The 26,960-nt window shown below is 45.3% G+C and overlaps 1 protein-coding gene and 1 long non-coding RNA gene across 2 annotated transcripts; one reads left to right on the plus strand and one right to left on the minus strand.

Annotated features, from left to right (window-relative positions):
- The first annotated feature begins 233 nt into the window (after positions 1-233).
- LOC107216759 (homeobox protein Hox-A4) lies at positions 234-9,502 on the plus strand. The gene is made up of 2 exons (XM_015654046.2): positions 234-1,900; positions 5,103-9,502. The coding sequence occupies exons 1-2, from the start codon at positions 1,012-1,014 to the stop codon at positions 5,774-5,776; spliced, it is 1,563 nt and encodes a 520-aa protein (XP_015509532.1). The 5' UTR covers positions 234-1,011; the 3' UTR covers positions 5,777-9,502.
- A 12,663-nt stretch (positions 9,503-22,165) lies between these two features.
- Positions 22,166-22,788, minus strand: LOC124294002. Its single transcript, XR_006903880.1, has 2 exons — positions 22,696-22,788; positions 22,166-22,327 (listed from the first exon to the last, which is right to left on the minus strand). It is a non-coding gene; the product is annotated as an uncharacterized LOC124294002 (long non-coding RNA).
- Positions 22,789-26,960: the final 4,172 nt, after the last annotated feature.

The raw sequence follows: 26,960 nt of genomic DNA on the forward strand, positions 1-26,960 counted from the left end.
CGGCTAGAACGAGATTTTGGGGATGCTAAGGTTGGCCTGCGGAGCTTGGACTACGCTCTTCTAGGGGTTGGTCTCGGCGGGGTGGCGATGGCATGGCAGTGGTGGTGGAAGTGGTGGGGGATACTCTAGGAAACGGGGGTGGGGAGCGTCAAGCAGCTGGGAATGGTGGCGGCTCGGTGTCGGCGGCAGGACGACCTGGAGGGAGTGCGAACCAAACAGAGAGTAACCAGACGAGTTTCTGCCGAGGCACCGCGAGCTCTCCTTCGCGGGTTCCTCCGGGAAAAAGTGCCGCGCGTCATCTTTCGCTCACAGTACAGAAGTGGAATTCGATACGATCATTAGCGGTGCTTTCCGCAAGTTGAGCCGTCGCGCGAGTTGGACGATAATCACCCTTGTTTCGTTTCTAGATTGATTCTCTGGAATTGAATTGGAACAGTCGCTTTCTCAAATCGTGCGCCTATCTCAGGTATCGGATAAAATATTTTTGCCGCTGTTATTCCGACATATAAGCCAGTGGTTCGCGCGCTAAGGAGCAAAAGAGAGTCAGGTGGGTAGGGACGAAGGAAAGATAAAGAGGGAGAGTTACGGCACCTGCCACCGTCCTTGCGGGGCGCCACTCGCACGCTGCGTGCGTGCCGGCTATCCATCATGGTCGCGGACGTCGGGCTGCTCTGATTGGTCGGGAACAGTCACGTGGTATGGTAATTGGGAAGAAGTGGGCGGGAACGTATAGCGTCGCCTCGTGTACGCGGCGAGAGGTTCAGCGGAGAGGATCGGCAAGAGTGTCCGAAGAAGCGGTGCGAACAGCCGTGTCCGTCGCGAGTGAACCAAGCGAAAAGTGCCGCGGCCAGCGAAGGTCGGACTCACGTAAACCCCGATGATGGACCCCAGTGAAAAGTGCCGTGATCGCCGGGCGTGTGCCAGAGTGTGAGCGTGAGCAGTGGACCGGGTGTAACTGGAGCGTATACGAGGACTCAGTCAGAGAGTGCGACAAGGTTTCGCCGAGTAGCGATGAGCTCGTTCCTGATGAATCCGTCGACGGCTGGCGGGTACCATCAGCAGCACCAGCAGCCGACGCCGCACCACTTGGCCCCAGCCTCCGTCGTGGTGGACCCCAAGTTTCCACCCAGCGAGGAGTACAGTCAGAGCAACTACATTCCGTCGACCGGCGCCGAATTCTTCGGCGGTGGTCACCACCTCAATCACCCCCAGTCCCACCAACTCCAGTACCACTACCACCAGCACCACCACCAGGCGACTTCCACGCCGTACGGCGCGTCCCCGGCCGTTCAGCTGAACGGTGGCTACGCAGGTTACGGAGGATACTACGGACCCCATCATCCCCATCACCAAGTCCACGCGGTGCACCATGCCAGCCTCCATCCTCACCACCAGGCCGTCGGTGCTCTCGCGATGCCGCCGGAGGCTCAGCAGCCGCCGCTCACTTGTCCGCCTTCCATGCAGAACCCTCAACCCCATCAACAGCCCCCGGCACCCGCGCCAACAGTGCTCGGGTCGACTGCCTTATCGCCACCCCTGATGGCGTCCCATGTCCAGCAGCCCGACCCTCTGCAGCAACACCAGCAGCAACAGCAGCAGCAGCAGCAATCCCAGCAACCAAAACACGAGAGTACGACGTGTAGTCCGGCCGGGTCGGGATCCCTGCATCGCGACAATTCGCCGGATTTACAGCAGCAGCAGCAACAGTCGCAGCATATTCAGAACTCTCACCAGGCTCAGCAGCAGCATCATCTCGACGATTGTTCGGATCAGGACGACATAGAGGACGATCAAATGATGGAAGGGTCACCCGGCATGATGGACGACGACGAGGAGGACGATGAGAATGGAGACCGCGTCATTTATCCTTGGATGAAGAAGATACACGTAGCTGGCGTCGGTGAGTAGACGATGTCGCACTGGTAGACCTTCATCCAGAGGTAGCGAAAAGTTGTGAAATCCGTTGAGACGAGCTTTTCTTGACTCGGACTAGCTGAAGCAAGAGTGAGAAGAATTCCGAAGAAGCTAAAACGGAACCACTTGTATCAGCCATTTTATTGTTACCCACGTGAATTCGTCGCGATGGATTTACTCGAGGTGAAATATGAGGGGGTTGAATGAGGAAGGGCGTTTCAAAGTGACGCAAGGTTTGGGCATTGTTGACCGTTTCTTCGTGTCCACATGCACCTTACATGTCGAATCGGATAATGTAGGTTGAATATGAAGTCGGCTCTCGGGACTGGCGCCGCGGTCGTTGTAGCGTCGGAAGATGTATGGGATGATATTCATTGCCTCCTCTCTAGTCATCTGTCTCAGCTATGTCTGACCTCGGCCATTGAATACGGCCTTTTATTACCATTTGTCATCATTTCTCACTTGAACGAAACCCTGAAAGTATTTTCACCTGAAACCTGCCTCGCTTATCCTCAAATCAAAGACTGCCGTCGTCGATGGTTAGGAAGACTCTCGAGGCCTTCCCCAATAATATTTTTGTTTCCCAACGACGTGATCTATCGACTAAGACGCCCCTTTCATCGACACATGTCCTCGGCTCACCGCAAACCTTATTCACTGCGACAAGAATCAGTTACCATACATCATCTCAAAGGAGATGAATAAGCTTCTCAATGGCCCAAGGAAAGTTACGATCGGAGTACTCTGTGAACCGATGCGACAAAAATACACGCAAATTACTGAAATATAAAATTTCCTCCACGGAGATCGAGAATTATCTGTACTTATTTCTCGCACCGTGAGACGCGAGGGAATTGCAAGAAGCGAAGAGCGTAACCCCGATGTAGTTATATCCGAAACGTTTTATTCTTCGGAAAGAAGTAACAATTATCTTGGAAGTGATAATTACATGTTATCGTATTTCAAACTTGCTTCAAACGTGCCGTCAACTTAATTCAAGCTAAAATATTACCTTGATTAATTGTTTCTCAACATTAATGAGGGTACGTAACGTGTACGATGGTCGGTGTAGCCGTAAATTTGCTTCCTCTACGTGTTCAAATTTTATCTCACCTCGCGTACGTGGTAGCTGTATATGAAAAATATGTAATAATTTATCACTGAGCTGGATAGATTATTCAGCCGGATACCCAAGCCTAGGCGCATTTTTTATTAATCATATAAACGCGATTACAAGACGACATGTTCCGTCATTTCGTAATTTCCCCAACCGTATCGGAGCGTAACAGTTTCGGTTAAATATTTATAGACTCAATTTAATGCCTGAAACATCCACTCGTTATGATAATCAGCCAATCTTGTAGCAGATAAGACAATTTTTGATGAGATGTTAATGAGATATTTGAAACGAATTATCGCATTATACACACACGCAACGTGCGGTTCCTCGTGGGAATTAATTCTGCATTCTGATTATCAATTTGACACTGAACTCGCATTTTTCCATTCAACGAATCGACCCGTTCCCATGTACAACATTACACGCTTCGCGGTTCATCCGTGATTCCACGTTTGCGAGGCCATTTTGAGAGGGCGGATTCGCACACCGGGGAACCTGGTCCGAGATTGTTAGTTTCTTATTTCCCGACGGAGGTTGAATGCTGGCTGGCGGCACAAAAGGGCTGCGAACCCGCAGGCCAAAAATCCCAAACCAAACGAGAGAATCGGCAATCCGAATCCGGGCAACCTTCCGTTGAAAACTAAAAAGAGATGCCCAAAGTTAGGTCAAAAGAGCAGTTGCAGGTGAGGGGTGATGGAAAGCGCATATCATTACAACTTGCAGTAATAACTTTCTTCGAATTCGGATGGGCTCCCATCCCCGGGGGCGGCCGACAAAAGTACATTTCGCCGTGACTTCTCACCCCGCATGGTAACGGTCCAAAGACTCAGTCGGCGTTCCAACAAAGAGGCTGAACGTTTCGAGCATGAATTTAGCGATAACGAAAACGCATCCCGTGAAGATATTTCGACGGATGATAAATGCCCGGATCCTTTCGCCCGCTTTCCACCCCCGATCGGCCTCCCTCTCCTCCCCCATATTTCAACGGGAACGAATATTGGCTCGGTTCGCTTTGATTACGGGTTCGACTCGACGTCGGAGCGGTTTTCCCGGTATGCAGGACCGCAGCCGCAATCTCCCCCACGACTGAACCCGTCCGTAGGGTCCCTCAGTCGCTGGTCAGCCTGCAACTCGGAATGGAATGTGTCCGTTCTGATTCTGAAACACCGGAGGCGAGCCCGCATGCATGCGTCTTGAAAAATTTCACCCGGACCACCGGTGCCGCGGGAAAGGAAATATAATTAGCCCCGGGCCCCGTTTGCGTCTACCAGAAGCCCGCGACGCCTGCCAGCCGCGTATCGCGATGAACAAAAGGAAAATATCAGCCACTCGTAGGTGTACCTACACTGTATACGGTTTCGTTGACTGTCAACTAACGAATTGCATGTTAGCCGTGGCAAGCCAGTCATCCCGACTGACGTGCGGGGCCCCCGTCTGTCGGTCAAATCAGGCCTGTAATATTAATGTCTTTTTACCCGCTTACGGCTGGCTATTCGCTAATTTTAGACACCGTTTTTGTCCGATCCATGCCCCAGACATCCGAGTCTGCACTTGCCCTTGAGTACCACCCCGCGGTTACGAGTCTCTGCGTGTTGGCTGGCTTCCGGTTTAGGTTTTCACACCGTCTTTGACCGAAGTTCTTACTTCGGCAACGTTCACCTAAACGAGCAATCCCACGTCAACTGGTGACGATTATCCGCTTTGACCGTAGCTGCGTAGCTCAAATTTCGATCCACCGGGAGAGAATAGTCCGGTGGGACTGTAGAGGAGTCATTTTTTCCGACTGCGGGAATATCAGCCAGTAGGCAAAACGGTGATAGACGTCTCTCTTTGTGGGCCAAAAGCAAAAACTGCCTGCGAAGTGAGTAATAAACGAGAAACGTCCAGGTCAAACGTGTTACCACTCGACATGGAAATGTTCAAAAGCGTAGCGGCTGAGTCAGCAATGACGGCACGCTGGGCGGTGAGATCAACAGATGGTTATAATAAGTGGTAGCAGTAGCAGCGACAGGACACAAGCCGCCTCTAGCTGACGCGAGAGTTTTACACTAGACGATTTTTGTTTCAGCAAACGGATCTTACCAGCCGGGAATGGAGCCGAAGCGTCAACGGACAGCGTACACGAGGCACCAGATCCTCGAGCTGGAGAAGGAGTTTCACTACAACCGATACCTGACGAGGCGACGACGCATAGAAATCGCCCACACGCTGGTGCTCTCGGAACGTCAGATAAAGATTTGGTTTCAGAACCGCCGTATGAAGTGGAAGAAGGACAACAAGCTTCCGAACACGAAGAACGTGCGGCGGAAAAACGCGAACGGGACGCCGCCGGCCAAGTCGTCTAAGGGAGGCGGAAGGGCGAAGGTACAGTCCGGATCGGGGAACAACAACAGTCAGAGAAAGAACAACAACAGTTCGCCATCGGGCGTCATGGAGGGCGGCGGCAGCCTCGACGGCAGTGTCGGCATCGACATGGCCGACGTCCACGGGGTGAACTCTGCCCTTCCGCATCCGCACTCGGCCCATCCGAGTTTCCAAGGTCACCCGCACTCGCTGGCTCATCTCCAGGCGCAGCTGAGTCACCTCCAGGTCGGGGGGATGCTAGACGCGACGGGCGCCCCCATCGGGCACATGGGATCCGGGAATATCAGCCCCCTGGCCCCCGCCACCAGCCCACCCTGTCTCACTACCCCCAGTCAGCCGCTGCCCGTCAAATCCGACTACGACCTCACGGCCCTGTAACACCCGATGAAACCCTGGAACGCTTTTCCCCAGCTCACCGACCTCACCAATGTCATTTCGACCCGAGGTGCCTCCCCCCAAAATTTTTACCACTATAATCAAATACTCGAGTCGTAGAGCTGCGGCCGGACGTTCTTTCTTTCAACCTCACCACCCCCTCCACCCAATTATTACCCAGTTCTTACTTTGCACTCATCATTGTTTTGTTTCTAAGATATTATTATCGACATGACTATTATTATTATTATTATTATTATTATTATTATTATTATTGTTGTTGTGTCCAAACGTAAGTAGATTTTATTGTTTTATCTATCGTTTTAGTAATTTCAATTATTTCAAATTTTCGTTTCGATTTTTAGTTGCCCCCGTGCCATTGCCTAGATCATAAGTAGGTATACCTCGTACCTTTTACGACTCAGTTCTGAAAACTGATCTCTACCGAAGATATTTTCATTTTTTTGCATTTCGAGACAAATTTTAATCTTTTTATTTTTATCAGATGTACAATATTCTAAAACACGATTCGCTTCATTCCTCTGTTGTTACAATTCATTCGTATCTCTACTACGTGGTGCAAAATGATTTCCAGTGGAGCGTCAATCGATGCGTGAAACTTCTCCCCGGTAACGATGTAAATAATACCAAGCGTGTATGTATATATATATACCTATACTTACGTAATGTAATTATTGATATTATTATGATTAGAAGATTGGCATTGTGTCGCAAAGTGGATAAATAGCAGTGTTTACGTTTAATCGAGTACTATCGTGTGTAATTAATAACCTAACTCGCCTAATACTTAGTACGTTGTTAAAGAAGAAGCAAAAAAAAAAAAAACAAGAAAAAGTTGTTAATGTATACAAAGCCAATAAGTGAACGGTTTTACAGTGCGTTTTCAGCCAGATGCGCGAATCTACCTCGATCGGGGAAAAAAATAAACGGTGTTAATTAATTACGAACTAAAACCCAGTGCTCTACCAAAATTGCGAAACACGACGTCCATCACTCGTCGCTTCGTCCTCCGATCACGTGATCTTCTCCTCTAATCTCACGATGATGCAAGTGCGTCGTTTTCTTTTCTCTCTAATCGTCACGTCTTCTGCAACTATGCGTGATATTAACGATCAACGATATTGCTGTGGTCGTTTGGCCGGACGACAAAGATACGCCGCCTGCTTGAATAGCGGTGCAATTTGGCTTGTCGAATCTAAACTTGACTCGGGTCAAATTGTTTCTAATTCCAAACGTTTAGCCTAGTGATGCTGTGTACTCGGTCATTATCGAAGTTCTGCATTTATTCGAGACAGCTCAATCCCGACAGATGGGCGCGTTGCAATCCCGTTACTGCTCAGCGTCGAGGAAAGAGGAATAATGCCCTCCGCGCACTATCACCGATTTGATTCGGTAATGTACGTAGATTGGTGAGATAATAATACCGCGCGCGGCAAGATTGAGCGAGAAAATAAGCGATGCCTGTCCGACTTTCATATTTCTAACGGTAATAATAATTCACACAGCTGCACAAGATGTGAGTTTCACCTATTACAGAGGTTCGATTCTTTATTTTTCCGCTTCATTCCCTCGGCGTTCTTCCTGCGTAAGACACGGGAACATGTTCACTGCAATTTAAATCTCGTAAAAAATGACAGGTATCGCGAAATTACGTCCGGTGAAAAATTAATTCGCATTGCATCAGATTTGCATAATTTCTTACCAGATCGGCTTGAGCAAAAAATACAGGTCACGTATATTCACGTCACAAAAGTACGTCGACTTTGTTATTCAACGCGCGTTAAAAGATTTTTCGCCACCTGCACGATTGAAACCTCGACCACAAATTACTTCTTGATTTATCTGTGCTTACTGAACCGAATCACGTGGCGAAGTAACGCGAAATTGTAATCTGGTCGCGAACTTTCTAGCATTTAGGGATTCTTGTTAGGAATATTTCCAACTTGCATAAAATCATGGTTTGAAATTACAGAGAAATTGTCGATTCGTTGTAAAATCGCGATGTAATTTACCGTACATTGCACTCGGTGGAACTGAGATTTGTTTTGAATGAAACCGTGCTATTTATAGAAGCCATTAATTAAAATCGAGCTATTTATACCATGCACCACGGTTTATACAGCCGCACGTGGTCAACCGACTAAAAATTACACTGTCATTCTGAAGTTCATTAGTTACTACGTACGGATCGTCATGCTTTCAATTACAAAATATTTTCTGTGTCAAGTTCGAGCAAACTGGATCAGTTGCGCAGGATGAGTAGGTGAATGGAATGAAAAAAAAGATGACAGTCCAAAATTCTTCGACTCTGTAACGGTAAAAACGCACAGTTTCACTTTGTTCCTTTATTAATTTGGTACAATAACATTTATGCCTTGATCAATGGCGCGGTTGTTGCAAACATCGTGCACGGATTCTCGTCGATATTAACGAGAGGGAGATTCGATTGAGCTGTGAAATATCTGTGTCCATTAAAATTAAGTGACGAGAAATCAAATGATTGATCTTGGGCGAACAAGAAAACTGAACATTCGTGCGGATACTTAAGTATATTATACCTCCGCCGCAGATGGTTAAAATACGCGAAGAAATTCATCAATTCAATATTTCTGTGGATAGAATAATTGTAAATACATACACATGTAACCAATACTCTGAAAATATATTTTTATCGCTGAGACGCGTAGAAGGGAAATGACCAATAAGAATATTGTAGAATAAAAAGTAAGAAATGAAAAGTAATAAAATGCGTGAATGAAAAACCGTGTATAATAATTAAAACGTGACGTTCATATTACTATAAAGCGAGTAGAAATCAAATCGTGAATCCATGCACAGAGTCGCTGTGACGATATACCAAAACAATATTAATAATTATACATATTATACAAAGTAACGTGTAAGTGGACATAATAAACTATACGCAGAAAAATATACGCATATAAATAAATGAACATAAATATATATTACAAATATAAATATGAATATAAATACAACAAAAAACGATAGATGTTAAGATTTGCTATGATTATGAAATTTCGACGGTAATAATTGAGCTATACTTACGCGTAAGAAGGAAGATTTAAGAATCGTAAAAGTAAAGATCGAGAGACACACACATACACACATATATACATATTACCTATAAGCGTATAATGACTTGTGAGTAATTCCCATCTATGTATATATAGTCTATTGTATATTCTAAGTATTATGCATATAGGTTGTTTATAACACGAGTGCTGCGGTTCATTCTGCGTTTTCAGACTTGCCGTCAAGTTATGTAAATTCTCATCGCAAATTGCGTCAACGTCGCGAATATCAACGTGCTTCTGAATCCATGCTCGTATGTGAAGCTCGTTACTCCAAGTGCGAATTTAGCAAGAAATTTTGTGTAATTAAAGTATACAAAGCCAGCCTCGCGTGTTTGCGAGAAAAATCCCGAAGTAGTAAGAGCTCCGTTGAGTCAGCCGCGTCTGGCGGCCGAACAAGGGGTTTAAAGTTCGATTTTCGATTTGACTTGACGGTCTGAAAGCGCGTCCTGATTTTTTCAAGCACTCGGAACACCCAATCACCTTGTATAATAGACGCGACACACATGAGAGTTTTCTTGTGTTTGTATTGATTACTATCCTATACAATAGAGCCGATGAAAAGTATACAAGTGAATAAATGACTAAATAAATGTTTCGTAATTTACAATAATAATCCCGTGAGTCTGCAGTCACTGATGCCCGATCCCTGAAAAGAGCATTAATTCATCGTCAAACGTTTCATGCTCATTCGATGCGTGGCGAATTCCACCCACACGCGTCTCTGCGCCTGCGCAATGGATCGCTGTGCGGCAAAGCTGTCAGTGTGTGCGGCGCGTTGCGTGCGCCGCATGCGTGGTAGCGGAGTGTGTGAGTCGGGTGAACGAGGCGGCAGCTCGTTCCGGAGGTTCGAACCTCGGAGGAGGGTGGCTCACGGGAAGCGAATGGGAGCCGCCGCCGACCTCAGCCTCCGCCCATCACCGCGACCAACTCCAAAAGTCGTCCGATACTGCGAAGGAAAGAAGAACGCGAGCGACGCTACGAGGCGACGCGCGGCTCATTCGGATTTCGGAGGTGTGATTTTTTTCAAAATTTGAATTTTTTTCCAGGCGAGGAAGTTACGCAAGAATGGAAAGAACGCTCACATCCACGATATCCTTTTTAAAAATCTCCCCGGACAAAAAGAAACCCACTAAAAATTTACCCGGATAAAATCCTCCATGCGGTACTTCATATTTTCACCCAGATTTTCATTGAAACGTCAACATTACACATTTAATCGTCAATTTTGTACAAATTGATTTAATTTAACATGAACTATATTGTATATTCCTTTCTTTTCTTTTTTTTTTTGTCAGGGGTGGGCTTATCCTGCGGGGATTTTACCCGGGGGAATTTCATCGTGAGATTTTATCGGGAGATTTTGACCGGCTACCGAAAAAACTGGGGCCTCCGCTTCGCACGAACGTCAAAAGTTGCCCCTCGGGTTAGCGGACCCAATTATTTAATTCTTCGAAGCTGTCATTACCTCGTTACGTTTTGTTAACGGTCTGGTGTTACTGACCGCTGTTTAATGTCCCCCTCACCCGCGCAAAGCTTTGATGTCATGGCTGCCCAGCGCTTTGCGTTACGCAACAAAATTTTCAGCTTGAATATGTCTGTTCCAGCAAATATTGTTTGTGTTAATCAGCACTTGAAACGGTATAATTTTTCAAGCAATGGAGAAGGTTGTACATACCCTGGAAAATTGATACTTTTTTTCGACAGAGTTACGCATTGAGTTGCGGAGAAAGAAGAGATTGGAATCATGAACGGAGATTTCGGTATCGATTTTTCATATCAAACCGCTTAAAGATGGTGAAAATTTTGTACACACAGTTAATTTCAATACGCGGTGGCTTATTTTGTTTGGAAAACTGTTGCCTTCAAGTTCACCGAAACAGATATTTAATTCGATATTGTTATTCTTTTGACAAAAATTAATATCAGTGCTATTTTAGAAAATTAAATATTTAACGATACTAAAGCGATGAAAACAAACAATTGGGATGGGATTGTAGAAAATTGTCGCCTGAACAAAACGACTCGTCGCTAAGTAAAATCGTTACATCGAATTTTTTCCCATTTTACAGCAATTCACGATGATAAAGAGTTATGGGTACCTGAACCCTTGTTTATTTCTTTTTTTTTCAATTTTATGGATTATCAGGAAAATCGCTGTAATTTAGAAACATATTAATAATTTAAGAAAAAGTCAACGCGCTGCCATCTCGTAATAAAATAACCAACAATTGTGTTAATTAACAATCAACGGACCTCCGGAAGGCAACTCACGAAGTAAAAAGAGTTGTCATGAAAATATCAGCGAAAATTTTGTTCATCCGTTAGTTAAATATACGCGAAATCCGGTAAAAATATTTTAACCACCACGTAATAAAATGATTCAAGTTTTATCGAAACGTATCGCGAGCATTTTATGCGACAGTGCAAGTAACAGAAGTTGAAACTTGACACGAAATTGCTTGAACTAATTCTTGAATGCCTTATACGCAAATTCCCCCGAATCTCCAAAAATCGGAAAGACCAATCAGCTGTTCCTGACTTGCGGATACTTGTATTCCCAGTTTGACGAATCCGTTTACAATCAGTACCAATTCGTCCGTCGCGGCGTAACGATTGGCGCTGTATCGTCGGTTGGATCGAGCCGCTGTACAAACTTGGGTAAACATTCGGATCGGTAGGACGACGCGGTTAAAGTTCGACGAAAACAAAGTCGGGCAAGCTCGAAATCAAAACAAACGATGTCAGTTGCGCTCTATTGCTTACGGTGATAGCGTCGCAGCGCGTAAATCGTTCGCGATTTTTCCAGTAACACCGGTATTAAATCGGCGTTTTCTTTCCGCGCGAGGTTTCGGACTCCGAAGACGAGGGTGAAAGTGAGTGCCTGGATGACGTCGGCATCTCGGCGAGCCGGAAGGAAGCCGATTTCCGAGGACCGTTAACCGCCAGGAGCAGTTCCTGTAAAGAGAAGCTGCTGAGAATTGATGCGAAATTATGAGGTAAGTGCCGACGAGCTTTTTTGCCACTAATTGGATTCGACGTTGACGCCGTCGAAACGATCTCGCGGTGTGGCCGCGGTCCGGTTCGCAGCCAGATGCTCGTCCCACTCGATCCTCGTCGTATCGCTCGTAATATCAGTTCCGTAATCACTCGATCTACATACCGGGCAGTGCCGAGTGCCGGATGGGTGGTCGACGTCGCGACGCTACCGGACCAAGGACACCTCGTCCAGGCGGTTCCATCTTTGGCCACACACCCAGCCGTTCGACGATACAATCGACGTGTCAACTCCGTACAAGCAACGAGCATCGCGTTATTACGAGTCCGACTCTCTTTTCTCAGGGCGATCACCACCTAATCGCGGATGAAGAATTGAAAGCGATGGATCATTCGAACGGCGTAGATGATTTCTCATGAGTTATCATATTCCAGCTGAGCTCGAATTTCATAATTATTAGTCAACGTTCGATTCGGTGATTTCCTTACGCTCGAACACTCGGGCCGGATATATTTTTCACTCGATGGTTGATTTTGGAATCATTGCCAATCCTCGTATAAGCAGATACAGTAATGGATTCGGGCCGTTGAGCAACCTCAGCCTCGATCACAATCTTCGAAGCATGTATATAAAACAAGGTGTTCAAAATGGGTGGGTAGCTGAGCCACAGCCTACACGCTGAAATATTTTCCCGCGAAGTCGGTGGAAATTAATAGCTTTCTTTCCGGCATCTCAAAACCCTTATTCTCCCCCTCTCTCTTTCTTTCTCTCTCGAGCCGAACGTCAGATCGCGTGCCAGGAGTAATTTTGTGAACGCGTTTCGAGGAGAGTCGAATGTTCGCAAGCATCGCGGAAGATGTTGATAAACACAAGGAGAGTAGTTCTCCTTGTACCGGTACTTTTGTTCACTTGCACCGGTAATTAATAGCCCGATAAAAAAATGAGATAAAATTTTACACGAGGGCTGCGATAATCGTATACATCTAAAGAATACTTTTATACTTTTATACTTGGAAAGCAGGATTGGCTCGCTGTATAAATACGTTCGCGTATATCGACGGACCGGTTGTTAATAACAAATTGAAATCTGCGATTTTGAAAATAACGCAAGACAGACCTGGTGTGAACAATCCCATTAGATGTAATTGGAGGGGATTAACGACTCGCGGCTCCATTTATCAGAGCCTGTAATTACAAAGCGCCCACCTCATCTCCTCCCGCGCTCCTCGCTCCCCCCTCGTCCAGCCGTTCGAACCCGTTCTGCTCGACAACCACCGATCCGACAACTACGCCGACACTCCTCGTCGCCGTCCTCTGACGTCCCCCAAAGACGTCAAGTCGGCACCTCGCATACTCGGAGGCTTGACTACCGGAGATAACTCGACTCCCTGATAACCTCATCGGGGGCAATTTGATTTCGCGTCGATATCTCGAGTCAAATCTCTCGGACGTTTCCGGATAATACGATGATTCATTCCTCGTTGTTATCCTGCGAGTGTCCTACGATTTAGAAAAGATACCCTCAATTAGGGACTTGTGCGTTTCTATCTACACCCGACGACGCCAGAGGTACTATTTCTTTTTAACTCACACTGTATACGTATTTTACGATACGAGTTTCTTACCTCTGGGCAAAACGGAAATACCGTCGTGCGAGTGTCGCGTTCCAACTTTAGTTTGAGTAATTATATTTTGTCAACTTGTCAGCATTGACCGAGTTGTACGTTGGCTAAAAAAAAAAAATAGAAGAAGAAGAAGAAAAAATGTCACTACACCCGCCGAGTGACAAGTCTTCCGAGTCTTTTCGGGTACCTACATGTTCGTTTAATTGCTATCGAAGGGAATATCGTGCGCTCTGATTCCTCTTATTCGTTTCTGCGGATCCGAGAAGGCGAAGCGAAGTATTTCGATTATTTAAAACTCAATTTGCGGTCGCGAACTCCGAGCTGACCGTGAGCCGATACGGTAGCCGTTAATTGTCGTCTCGGAGAGGTTACACGGCACATATCGGACCGCGTAACACGTACGGTGACTGACTAAGGCTCGAGATGCGGTTCCGTGGGCGGGCCGAAGTGTCTGGAAGATTCATTAAAAAGTACATAACCCCCGGTGTTGCCGCAGAGCCGTGAAGTATAGAATCGTTGCGGTGCGTGTATTTTTATCTCGCGTTGCGGCGTCGACGGTTTCGTGCCCTCCGAATTACCGCAGCCATCCGCATGCGGTCTGAAAACCCCGGCCTCCCTTCGCCCCGAGTTTCTGACGGGCATATCTGGTCGGTTCGTTTCGTACAAGCGAGCAAACGAAGTCGAACGAAAGAGAGAAAGAAAGAAAGAATGAAAGAAAGAAAGAAAGGCAAGGAAAGGAGGAAGAACGGCCGCTCGCGGTGGCGCGGAGAGCCCGAAAAGGTTGGCTCTCGCAGCCGCTCTTGCGTTCATTAATCTTGATCGGATCAGCCGAGATACCGGCGAGCTGTTTCGGAAACCCTCCGCCGTCTCCCACCAGCCGCCCTCTTCGTCCTCTGCTCTCGGTCCCGGCGTCGAGTCCTGCGGCTCCTTCGCGCGTTTCTACGCCTCTCTCTGCAGTGGTAACGCGCGCAAGAAAAGCCTGCCCGATCAGCGGCCGCGGCCTTAATCCCGGCCCGATTGCCTGCCAATCTCAGCTCCTTATAATTCATTAAAATTCTTTTTGGTCCCACTGAAAACGTGATGGATCTTGTTTTCAATTTAGTGGATCCCCGCTGCGGGCTTCGCGTCGTCGTATGCGTATAGTATACCGACTATCCCCTCTCGGAATAGCAATGAGACCTCGGCCAGTCCGCTCCTCGCTTCCTTCCTTCCTTCCTTCCTTTCTGCCTTCTTTACGGCCGCCTGATACGAGGAACGTACTTTGGGTCTATTCCGCTGGACATTTTTACATCCAACGACAATTTCGTTTGGTTCCTTCATTTCTACCCGCATTCCGCGGAGACTATCGACCGATTAATTCACTCCGGTTCACCGACGTGATAGCGTTTTGCGAACGGACCAACCCCTTTCATCGCTAGTGTACTTCACTCCCCGCGTTGAATCGAGGATTAAGCACCCTTTGTGTAATGAATCCCATAAGCCGTCCACTGACCGCTCCGAATTCTCGCTGACGGCTCGGTCTGACCAACGAGTCCCTCGCGGGGTATCAACGCTTGTTATTCCCAAGATTATTCTCTCGAGAAGCAGGAAATTAACGATATTTCATTGTCGGTCCTCCCGACTGAGACGAGAGGATGCAACGAACATTGAAAAATTTCCGACTGGCTTCCACAGTTTTCTGTTCTTCGATAATCGTCTTGAATCAAAAAGAAATATCTACAAATTTTACAAAAATACACACGAAATCGCATCGAAATTTTTCAACTACACGGACTCGCAACGATCCGAACTACAAATTCCTTTCAAAAACCTCGCCGCGAATTTCGAAAAAAACAAATGGTGGGTGCCGCCTGGACTTGCCTCGATTCCCGGCATCCCGCACTCCCAATATATCTCTTTCTCTCTCTCGACTCCCGTAGGGGTTCGACGGTATATGGGGTGATCCTGAGAGGGCTGAGGCCCTTCTATACAATTAAGAACAACAAGGACAGCGAGGAAACGCCCCGCGTCGTTCCATTCCAGCATCCCGGTACACCATCGCGTTTCGGGGCGCAGAGCTTGGCCGAGACTGCAACCGGAGAGCGAGAGAGAAAGAAATCAAACCCGGTGAGAGTCGGGATAGGGGATGAGGGTTGGCCGGGGCAGGGAAGGGTCTTTCGACACCCGAGAAGGGCAGGCCCTAGGCTTCTTCCTACTTCGGTAGGCTGCAGCTTATACGGTCACGATACCCGGCAGCGAACTGCCGCCACTTTGAAACTCGCATGGCTGCCCACCCACTCGAATGCGCCGAACGATAGTTGCATTCAAAATATCACTAATTTTTATACAGATATTTTGTGAATTCATTTGGGTTTCATCGAAATAGGATAGACTATTTTTCGACATCACGTCACTGTAAAGTTCCACCACTGCATATTCATGTATGTTCACGTAAATGTGATGCTGGCTAACTTTGAAATATCACAAGGTCGTTCGAAATAGACAATAAACGATGCCAAATCGGATCGTGCCATTTTACAGCACACCTAATGTTCGAATCTCGTCTATATTTCGTATGGTTAGTCAACTGTGGTTCGGAATTCTTCAAATACGAATTTTTGAAAGATTCAGTTTCTTTTCTAAATAGGCACATCTGTAGGCGAAAACTTAATTTGCAACGTAGTACATAAAAGTTTACATCAGATCGAGCTGTGATTTAAATATTCATAATTGCTGTCTACAGCAAATTCATTGCAAAGAAGAGTATAAATATAGTTTTCACCTCCGATTTTTGGCTTAAGAATTGTATATTGTAAATTTGTGATGGTTTATGATTGAAAAAAATTATATACCAATACGTAGAAGAGGGCAGGAAAAAGTTTCTAGCAAGAAAATTTTAGCCATTTTGTATTTGTTTCATTCATTCATTTTATTTCGCGAGAGTACCATTTGATGAATTATTCGACTACACCAGGCTTACATCGTACAAAAATATTTATCATATTCCTGAATCATAATTATGAAAGCGGAGGTTGATTCGAATTTCGTCAGGTTATTTATTATATTTTGGGTTTCCTCCACTTTTGTGGATTAGCATTCCAAAAGTTATTACACGATTTTTTGGTTCATTAATTTTTAACCCAGCTGCGACGATCGAATGATAAAAATTTAATATCATTAATCTGAGCAGGTATATCATAACCAGGGTGAAATGTAACCGGTAGTCCGTGAAAATAGTTCGTGAGTCGAAACGACTCCGCGTGTTATAACCGAACACTTATCTACATTAAATTAACATTTTTCATCTTGTTATCCAAATAATGAACGAGCCTTAAACAAGCCTTGATAGATGTTTAAACCGAACCCTTAATTGAATTCACACTTAGTCACTCTGCAGCATTTACCCAAACGGCAAGTCACCCTGCACTGATTTTCTCTCCTCCTTTCACTCTCGCTCTTTTCCACATGTAATATACCTACCTCCACTATAAATTTGTCAGTATTCCTGCACTCTCGCCGCGATTGAGCTTGTTCAATTTCGACAACATTGCGACTCGGTAATTTCAAAAAGTGGCCACAGCTAAGAGGGACATTTTATCTGGGGGTAGTTTAATCGCAATTTCTAGCTTAGGAAAAGAGAAAAGGTAAAGAAAAAGATTTATCTTCTCGTAAATCCAAACGTCACGGTAGAGTTTGAAGAGTTTAGCAAAAATTTTGCCACGTTCTAAGAGCGGAATGATTATCAATGGGTGAACATGGGGTTACTCCTGCGACAAGGACCGCTGACTACCGCAGGTTTCTGAGTGGAAGTGAAAGCCGTGCCTCCAGGGGTAACAAAATGGAGTTCCGTACTGCAGACATGGAGTCGAGAAACGTTTTAAAGATTTTAACGCTCATTGAATGCAACTTTTAATATTTTTCACATAATATTTAACTGCGGTATTTGACTGACTCAGGCACTCGGAACAGTTTTTAATTTTGACAGCTGAAATTGTCTCATTGTGAATAAATTTAGGGGTTAATTTAAACGATTTACCGAACGTTGTATACATGTAAGAAAAAAATAAAAATGAAAAAACTAAACTATCATTTTGCACGGGATACAAAAACATTTTAGTACTTATACTTATTCGAAATACTCTTAAGCTGATTGCAACGAACGACTCGAAAGATGTATCCGAAATATAAAAAAAAAAAACTTATCATATTCTCTCCGCGATTGCCGAAATTGTGAATAAATAAAACTGCCCTTGTCGGGTTTTGCCAAAATTTTGAACGATTTTGAAAGACGCTAGAATTAAATCTCACACATGCTATGTCGAACCGTTAAAAAAAGAAAACTATTACTAACGGTCTTGAGTCGCTGCGATCAGCATTCTGAAAATTGCTCGAAAAAAACAAAGAAATATTATGATCATTTTTCAGCTGTCAATTCTACGATGTCTTGGTTGCGTTTATTGAGTTCCTCAAGTGACGATTACAGTCGTTTACGAATCAATACTTCTATAACAAATAGTTTTTGGCTCGAAAAATCGTAAAACAAGAATCGAGGCCTACTACTTTTGATTTTGACTGATTTCAAAAAAGCCCAGAGTCAAGCTTCTGCCGTTAATTTAATAAAAAATTTCACTTTGAATATCGAATCGACATGCGCGAGGTCCACGCAGTACCGCACCACGGATTAATTTGCACTGAATTAATTGGAGCAGCGTTGGCAGCTCCGAGTGAGTAAATCGGCGAGGGTCGAATTCGGCTGCACCACGCACGGGATATTCGGGGTAGAGTTGTACCTACACATACCTCTAACGCCTTATCGTTTCGACGGAGTTATCCCTCACCGTTCGCTCGGAACCCGGGGTCGTTACATTATTCATGTTTAATATCACCAAGTATTTCATCCCTCCCTGACTGAAAGCAGCCAGCCATCCAGGCAGCCAGCCGCTGCCACCGTCGACGTCGCCGTCGACCGCGCTAATATCGCCTCGAGGGCGGAAGAACGAGGGACTGACGAAGCGATAACGGTCTCGGTGCGTGTCCCAGCCAGGAACGAACTATACAAAAATCGCAAATTTCAGCCTGAGATTATCGGGCCGGATAACGGGGATGAAAAACGTAACCGGAGGGTAGGAATTCCGCGGCGGAAGAGAACCGCCCCGCGAAAAATTCCGCCTCAATTAATTAACGATCGGCGGAAATTAGCGAGGAGGATATTTTCGATCGATAACGAGTATCGCGAATCGTTAAACGCGAATGGATCGTGATTCGGGGCTCACGGCACGGCGCAACGGCATCGCAGTCGCTCAACGTTTATTCATGGTCCGACGCGAAATCAAATCGCCATCACTCAGGAGCCTTAACTAAGTCGACGCGCGCTCTGCATAAAACGACCATTAGTGGAAGTGTAACTAACCTGGAGACAACTCGCGGAGGGGTGGAAATTGGAGGAGATTCTGGTCGTATACCGGAGGGATGAGAGTTTCGACGCTCTCTCGCGCTTTTAGGTGTCACCGGGATAAGGAGACAGGCTCGGATCAACCGGTGAAGCGGCTTTTCTTTTTCCACTCGTGAAATTATCCTCGAAACTTGCGATGCGGAATACATTGAATGCATTTCGTTTGAGTAAACAGGCGTTCGAATTTTCAATTTGATTTTTGTGCACCATGTACCCACACAGTATTATCTACGTACAATAATATCGACGCGGTTGAGCGTTGTATGAATAATGGGCAGGCATGTTGCGAGAATTGAGAAAAAGATAGCGAAGAAGAGCTTGCGGGAAGAGGGACCAGACGCGTGTATGCATTATATATAACGGCGAGCTTCCGGAGAGCAAGGCTTTTAATCCGAGCATGCAAGAAGAAATCGGGTGGGATGGGCGAGACTGGAGCTGTCAGCGTCTTGGCGTCGCCAGGGACGCCGGGCGTCCTCGCCACCCCCGAATCCTATCAACCTCACTCTCGTTGCCGACACCCTTCGAGCCCCTTCGCGCCCCTTCGCACCCCCCAGCGGCGTCCCTCTGCCGCCCCCGTCACACAATACACCGGAAATTTCAGCGAACGGATCGCGGCGCAACATCGGCGTTGATTTCCGCGGGGAGTGACGTGTCACGTGCTCGTTGGGGGCGGTGGGTGGAAACTCGCCCACCCAACCTCCCGCAAGTACATACGTGCTGTAAATTATATGCGTACGATATATTATAGATCAGATATTGTCTATGTCTATGTGTAACAGTGTATATAAAACGTACAATTCGCAGACTCGTTTATTGCGGGCACGATAAACGATTATACCATAATCGTCGAAGAAGTAATCTTTCATCTTCGTAGCAGCTCGTCTTTTCCTCCTGACCATTGGATCGTTTAATTCAATGTTTCCCCGACAGTCGTAGAGAGAATCGTTTCTTCGTGTTTGAGACGTACGTTTGTCATCCAGAAATATATCTTTCGTGTCTTTCGTCCTCTTCGGTTTGACGCTTTTTTATCCTTCCGTTCCACGTTCTTGTGTACTCCAATCTTGTAGTACATAAAAAAAAATAAAAAATGAAAAAACAATCGTCATACAACGCGTACAACTTACAAATATTGCGATACGTTGAAATCGTACTGTGTTATTTAGAAGATGGAGATTTTCCGGATGACAAGTGTTTTTCTATAAATACAGAGTGCGACTCGACTAACGAAAATACTAGTAATTCTGAAACTAATGTTGAAACACGCGATCGAAATACAAATAGAGGAAATTCGTTTCTCTGGGGTAACGACCAGACGCGTATAGAAATCATTAGTCCTGAGCGAGAGATTTAACGGTAACTTTCTACGGCTTTGTGTAACAAATTCATCTCATTCACCCTTTTCGTCCCCTTCTTTGTGCGAGGGGGCAAGTCGAACGGAGCTTCCACCCGACTGCACAACATGCAGAGTCGACGAATAGGCCGAGCGGTGTATTCACGCCGCTGCAACGGGACGTCGAGCGATGCTGTTCTTCTCTCTCTCTCTCCCTTCGTCCCGACACCGGCGGCCGTTGCGAAAAAATTGGCATAATGCGGTGCGTCAAAATTCTTTCGAGTCAGCAGGACGTTGTACAGAAGTCGCAGTGAACCGGTTGGCGGGTCGTATCGGTAATAATCTGCAGCCCTGCGGAGCACAATGCAGGTCTAAGCCTCGACGGAAGAAAGCCCGTCGGCCTGCACACACCAGGATGGCATTTTGACGCAGCGGTATTCGTGGTGGTGCACACTCGTTGCGGAAGAAGAGAAGAAGCTCGTAGTCGTCGAGCTGTGGAACAGTGCAATGGATCCCCTACGTCAAGCGCAGCGAGCGCGATGAACAAGGATCCTGTGTATGAGTGCACGCATACACAGAGTCGGGAGAAAGCTCACCGTACAGGGGAAGAAAGCGGTCCAAAGAGAGGAACCCGAGAACGGAGGGCGCTAAGGGGACCAAGGAAAGCGAGGAGGACGGAGAGCCACGTCAGTCGTTCGTTCGTTCGTTCGTTCGTTCGTTCGTTCAGTCGGTGTACTATGTGCGCGGTCGGTCTACCGTCGATCATTAATCACGTTCCACGTCGCGGGTAGCACCGCGCCGCCAGGGGTACCTTACTAAGGGTGTATGCCGCGTCGGGACGCGGGGCCGAGGGTGCCGCCCCGGGGAGGAAGAGAGAGAAGGAGAGAGAGAGAGAGAGAAGAGGGCGGGGGGGGGGGGTAGAAGAGGATGCCCCCGTTGCAGGGGACGAACTCTGGTACCCGCGTCCGGAGACTCGAGCTCCTCGGTCGCTGTGGTCGGAGGAACCAAAGAGCAGGAGCAAACGACTACCGCCCCGCCGACAGTAGACAAGCTGATTACCATTATCGTCCTCGTCCTCTTTCGGCAAGAAATCAGTCTGTATCGCCCCCGTCGGATAGGCTGTTTGAGTGAGGAGTTTTCGTGAAACGGGGCACGCGGCTCTTGTCTTGATAACGGAAAAGAGTTGCTCATTTTTAGACCCTCGGCTCCGATGCTCTGGGAGCTTTCGATCCTCGTCGAAAACGTTTAGTTGTGTGATTTAGATGATTTGAAACGAATTTTCAACACAACCACGGTGATGGGAATGTTTACTTTTAGGGTTGGATATTTTTGAGATAGCGAAGTCGATTTTGGTTCCGTCCGTGAACCAGGTTACTCGTAAAACTTATTGGATCAGTAAATAGTTATTATAAAAATGCGTGAAGAGTAAGAAGTATCATCGAGTTACTATGAATATTTTTGGAAATTGAGATAGCTCGTTTTCGAATTCTGTCGAAGCTTTCGAACCCAACTTTTTACAGTAAAAAGTTAGCTTTGGATGATTAGGATCGATTCGAAGTTCAGCAACTGTAAGGTTTAACTAAAGTATTTATCGAGTTGAAGCTAGTAACGTTATCGTAACGGTTCGCGCTAAGGAAAAACCTTTAATCCGCAATTTTGCAACTGTTTGAAATTCAGTAAACCGTAATAAAACGAAATATACCTACTCATATTTTGCAATCCTAGTTCCTTAAAAATCATAGCAAAGATAAGGAAATAGAAATTTTTTCTCAACCTTCCGCTACGATAACGTTACTAACTTCAACCTCGCAAGTATTTAAGGGGGGAGCCTGCTTTAGAGGCTTCAAAAAATCGGTTTTTTCGAGGATTTTTTTGGGAAGGAAAGAAATATCCGATTAAAACGAAACTTTCAGGGTTTATTGTTATGTATTTCAACAGTCTTCTCGAATTTTTTCATTAGGATACATGTCATATTATGCCTGGTACAAGCATTTCACCGAGGCGTCTCGAGTATGCATTTGTCGTGCGGCGGGAAAGGTACAGGTCGCAATTTCCATCTGAAACAAAGAAACCAAAAAAATTTTTACTTCTCAATAGTATAGCTTCTAGTTAAACCAAGAAAATTCACAAAAAGTGAAAAATTCAACAATTTTTCGCAAATTAAAAAAAAAATTCATTTTTCTTGGGAAAAGAATTCACTTTAGATTGTTTAAAAAGTGGGTTAATCTTAACTTTCTCAAGGTTTTTTAGGTTCAACTAGAAGAAAATTTCATCCCGAGTACAATGCAATTTGTCTCGTTTCGATAGGACGTTTAGTTTTTTCCCTACCTTTCCCGCCAATTAGGAAAAAGCGTAAAAATGAAAAACGGAGAAATCGTGCGTCAAAGTTTTTGTACATAAAAAATCGTAATTTTCTTGAACTTACCGCATTAATATGCTAATCAGCGATTCCTGGTCCATAGAGTTGCCCTTCAGACTCTTCAAAAAACTGGTTCAAAACTTTAAAAAACTGGTTCAGACTCTTCAAAAAACTGGTTGAAAACTTCAAAAAACGACTCGTATACCTGCTCGACGCTTGCTCACTATTTCTTCTGTAACTCCGAAAATATTTCGAATTTGCGTCTGAAATATTAGGGACACATTCTTGGATAGTTTGGGAAGACATTTATGCAAAAAAAAAAAAAATAGATTTTTTGAAGCCTCTAAAGCAGGCTCCCCCCTTAATGGTATTCACACCGATATGTATGAAGCGTGAGCTGGAAGCGATTCGAACGTCAAAAATTAGTCGTAAATAATAACCAGGAGGGAAATTTGTTGAGACGATTGACGGTTTTATGACCCTCTGTATCTCTATGCCCGAACTGCAGCAAGAGACCGCATGAAAACATGCTTTGGCCTCGGAGCATTGTGTTTATCGGCATTTAACCCTTTACCTGAACCCCACGAATGCGACCATAAATACTTCAGCTCTGTTTCCTATGTACCCAGAGCCTTGACTTCCTTTCAGGAAATTTGCATACCGTTGAAAATTAGCCCAAAGCAGACGTACCGCCGAGCGACCGGGTCGAAGCACTTAAACTGGGTCATTTCCGACGAACTTCTACACCGTCGACGTTCCGTCTCGTACGACGTTGGCACGAACGTCGAACCAAAATTGAATCCTTCGATCTCGGTGCCGATACTAAGTAGCCGATTGCGTAGATAAATTTAACACCGACGGTGACGGTTGTGGATTTTTTTCAAGCAAAAAAGCCCAAACGCTTTTCGCAAGCTCCACACGTCAATAGCTGCTTCGGTCAGCGGCGATTAACTCACTCTTTCGATAGCTCTCCAGGCTCGTATAGTCATCGACGTATACCAGAAGTCACTTGGTCGATTCATTCATCCATCAAGCCCCGCGAGTCTACTCAGGACGTACCTTATTGCTGTGCAGGAACGATCATGATGTATCTACGAACGATGAAACTTCTCCTGCTGAGTGGACGTTCGGTAGAAAATCGTGGAATTAAAAGAGCAAGAAACGATCAGAATCGACATTCATTACGTAGTCCGACCTGGAGAAGGATCGGGAATTTGATTGAACTATCGCATACGGAATTCGTTGAACTGTAATGGAACTTCTATTAACGAACGCCTCTTTAAAACGGACGGTCTGAGAATCTCCAGCAACGCAATTTACAGGTTAATATTGATCTGGATATAGCGGACACTCCTCTATAACGGACAATATTTTTAGTATCGAAGTTGTCCGCTGTTGGGAACTCTTCACGAAATTGAGCGATAACACTGCGTAAACGTGTTTGTGCTTACTCGGACACCCCGCGATTTGTGAATGATGGCGGCGGCTGCGGGATGGATCATGTAGTGAGTCGGAGCGGATACAGATGCTGATACAAACGATGTAATGCGGATAAATAATTATCACCGCGAATGGTGGATGTGTTACATGCACGGTACGTTGGAGCCAAGCGGCTTGAAAAGCTGTATGCACGCCTGTACGATAAACGAAAGCATGCAGGGAGTGCGGAAAACTCGAAGAAAAGAAACTGTGCGTGATTCGAGCCGGGTTCTAATTACTTTGAGATAAATATCACTCCACGTCTACGAGTGGCGTGCTCCTGGAGCGTTTGCTGAACGATCGTCAGTCATACGCCAGCGAGCTGCTCCGCGTTTCTGAACTGTTATACCTAGGAGGAAGGATTTTATCAGTTATTCGTACCATGATCGTCCGGCTTGGGTTATAGGGATACGTTTTACTACCATGAGAAATGAGATTCCTCCGCCGTTTGATATACTTCCAGGAAATTAATTGTAGAGGGATGTACGGTGGCATTATACACCGTTGCTCCAAAGTTATCAACGATCTAACGAATCCGCTACGGACCGACGATTCGATCGATTCATTCGAACACCCAGTGGATTCATATTAACACCATCGACATGATTCGCAAGCTGCGCGATTCATACGATCGCGTAATCATTTTTACTTCACTTTACTTATGAATATTACTTAAGTCGGTGAGCTACTGTGTGATTTTCATCATATTGCTTCTTGATCCACTGATTATCTCATTCGAGATTAATAACTCTCAAGATTCATTTTAATGACCGCGGTCTCAGACGGTTTATTTAGAAAATTTTTAACACTCTGACGAATGAAATTTTTTAAGATACGTCGGTTTCAATCATTTTCGGTACTGCGTTGCAAATGCGAATGAAGTAGCGTAAGCAGAAATGCGAGACGCGTTTAATTCGGGAAAAATCCATCGGCACGTCGCTCGATTATTCGAAGAATGAGACGAACTGCGTCCCGGCTTGTGTTCCTTCATATTCCGCGGGGTGTATAATATACGAGTGATCGGCGATGGGTGTAAACCGACAAATGCCATGTCAAGCTAACCCCTGTACTGGCTAAGTATATTACTCGGAGAAGCACGGCACGTAAGATATTGTTCTCACGATGAAATTAATAGTGGTAGTGAGCTCTGGCGTATAACATTAATCCTGGCGGTATTAGTGACACGGTAAGGCGCTGAGCCCGGCTGAGAAGGAGCGGCAGGACCGGGGCCTCATGCCCTCCTCTCTTCCTTTCCTTAGATTCTCCCATATTCCCGAGCTCCCTGTTACCGGATAGCAGGATATTACCCGCGGGATCCACTGGACCACCGGAAGATAATACAGGATGAGGTCTCGAGAGGTCTCGAGGACTCCTGTATGAGTTGCCGTTTTCTCAAGATGCAGGTCGTGCTTGAAATACTTGAGGATCGAACACTCCCGGCACCTTTCTTCGTCTTTGATCCAGGAAAAAAAAGTTCTTCGAAATAGAAAGTTATATTTTAATCACTCCTTCATATCAATATAGGTCCAAAAATCTCTTGCATGATCTATAAATTATCGTTACTTTGTTCACGGAACAAAGAACTTCTTTTTTTGAGACACGAAAATTCCGAGTAAACGATACTATAGAAAACTTATTTTCGAATTCCTTGAATTTCGGATGTCGAAGCCTTGTGCATTCGGCTAATGATAAGATTCTTTTACCACAAACGAAATGGTTATCGTCATTCCTCCCTTGGGGCTTACGGTCTTCCGTATTTCGGATATCAGAGTAAGAACGAGAAGTTGATAAGGTTTATTAAAACGAGAGGTGGTTGAGAGAGAGAAAGAGAGAGAGAGCAGAGACCGCGACAGCTGACGGGGACAGCGCGCGGCCGCGATCAATAATATAATATCACGTTGCCCAGGGCACCTCGTTGCTATCGCACCATCACACACCGTTCTTCTATATCTTGGTCGTATTTTCAACCGGTATGTATGAAACGAAACTATACGCGAGTGTAAAAACCGCCTAAAGGTGTGTTGAAAGTAACGAAGCGCGCGTACCCGTTCAAACTAATATTCTTGAATAATATTTTTCTGGGTAAACTATGATAGAAATAGGAGAGAATTGTACAAGTGCGTGGCACTTGTGAGTGATGCTCGAAAACTCACACTTGAAAAAAAAAAAAATTAGCAAATCGAATTAATCACTGATCATTTAGTTGCAATAGACACGATTTTTTCCGGCGATTCATTTTTCAACTTACATTCGTATGCAAGTGATAATTTGGAAAACATTTTCATGTCATTATATCGTGTCAGTAACATGGATTTAAACAACATTCTACCGAAATTAACAGATAGCATGAAACAAAACGTCAAGAAATATTCAATCGGAGTATCAAATTTTTAACGTCAACAGAGGAAAAAGAATATTTTTCTCATCAATCGTGGTAAAAATCTTAACTGATAAGCCAGATTTAAGCAAGTTCTTCAAACTATCATACGAACTTTTAAATTTCATTCATTAGTAATTGAGAAGTATTCTGTAAATTCTGTAACCTTTTGGGAAACTGTTTTTTTTTTTTTTTTTACTTTGATCTTACGATCCACGTCATTGTTCCAAAAATATATTCTGCTTCATTACCAATAATCAAAAGTCAGTTTAGTCAGCCTTACGTAAAGTGCAGTTGAAATCTTCGGTACCGTCTATTAATCTGATCCGTTTAAGAGATTGTAATAGATCTCGCCTAGTTGTCGCTATTTTCTTAAGAAGCGACAAAAAACTCACCGATGGTAAGCGATCAGAGGTTGGTAAGAAGAGTTCCGGCTTAACTATGGCCGTTAGTTGCAGATGGTTAACGGTCCCCT

Source organism: Neodiprion lecontei, chromosome 1, assembly GCF_021901455.1.
Source record: "Neodiprion lecontei isolate iyNeoLeco1 chromosome 1, iyNeoLeco1.1, whole genome shotgun sequence".
Taxonomy (NCBI): domain Eukaryota; kingdom Metazoa; phylum Arthropoda; class Insecta; order Hymenoptera; family Diprionidae; genus Neodiprion; species Neodiprion lecontei.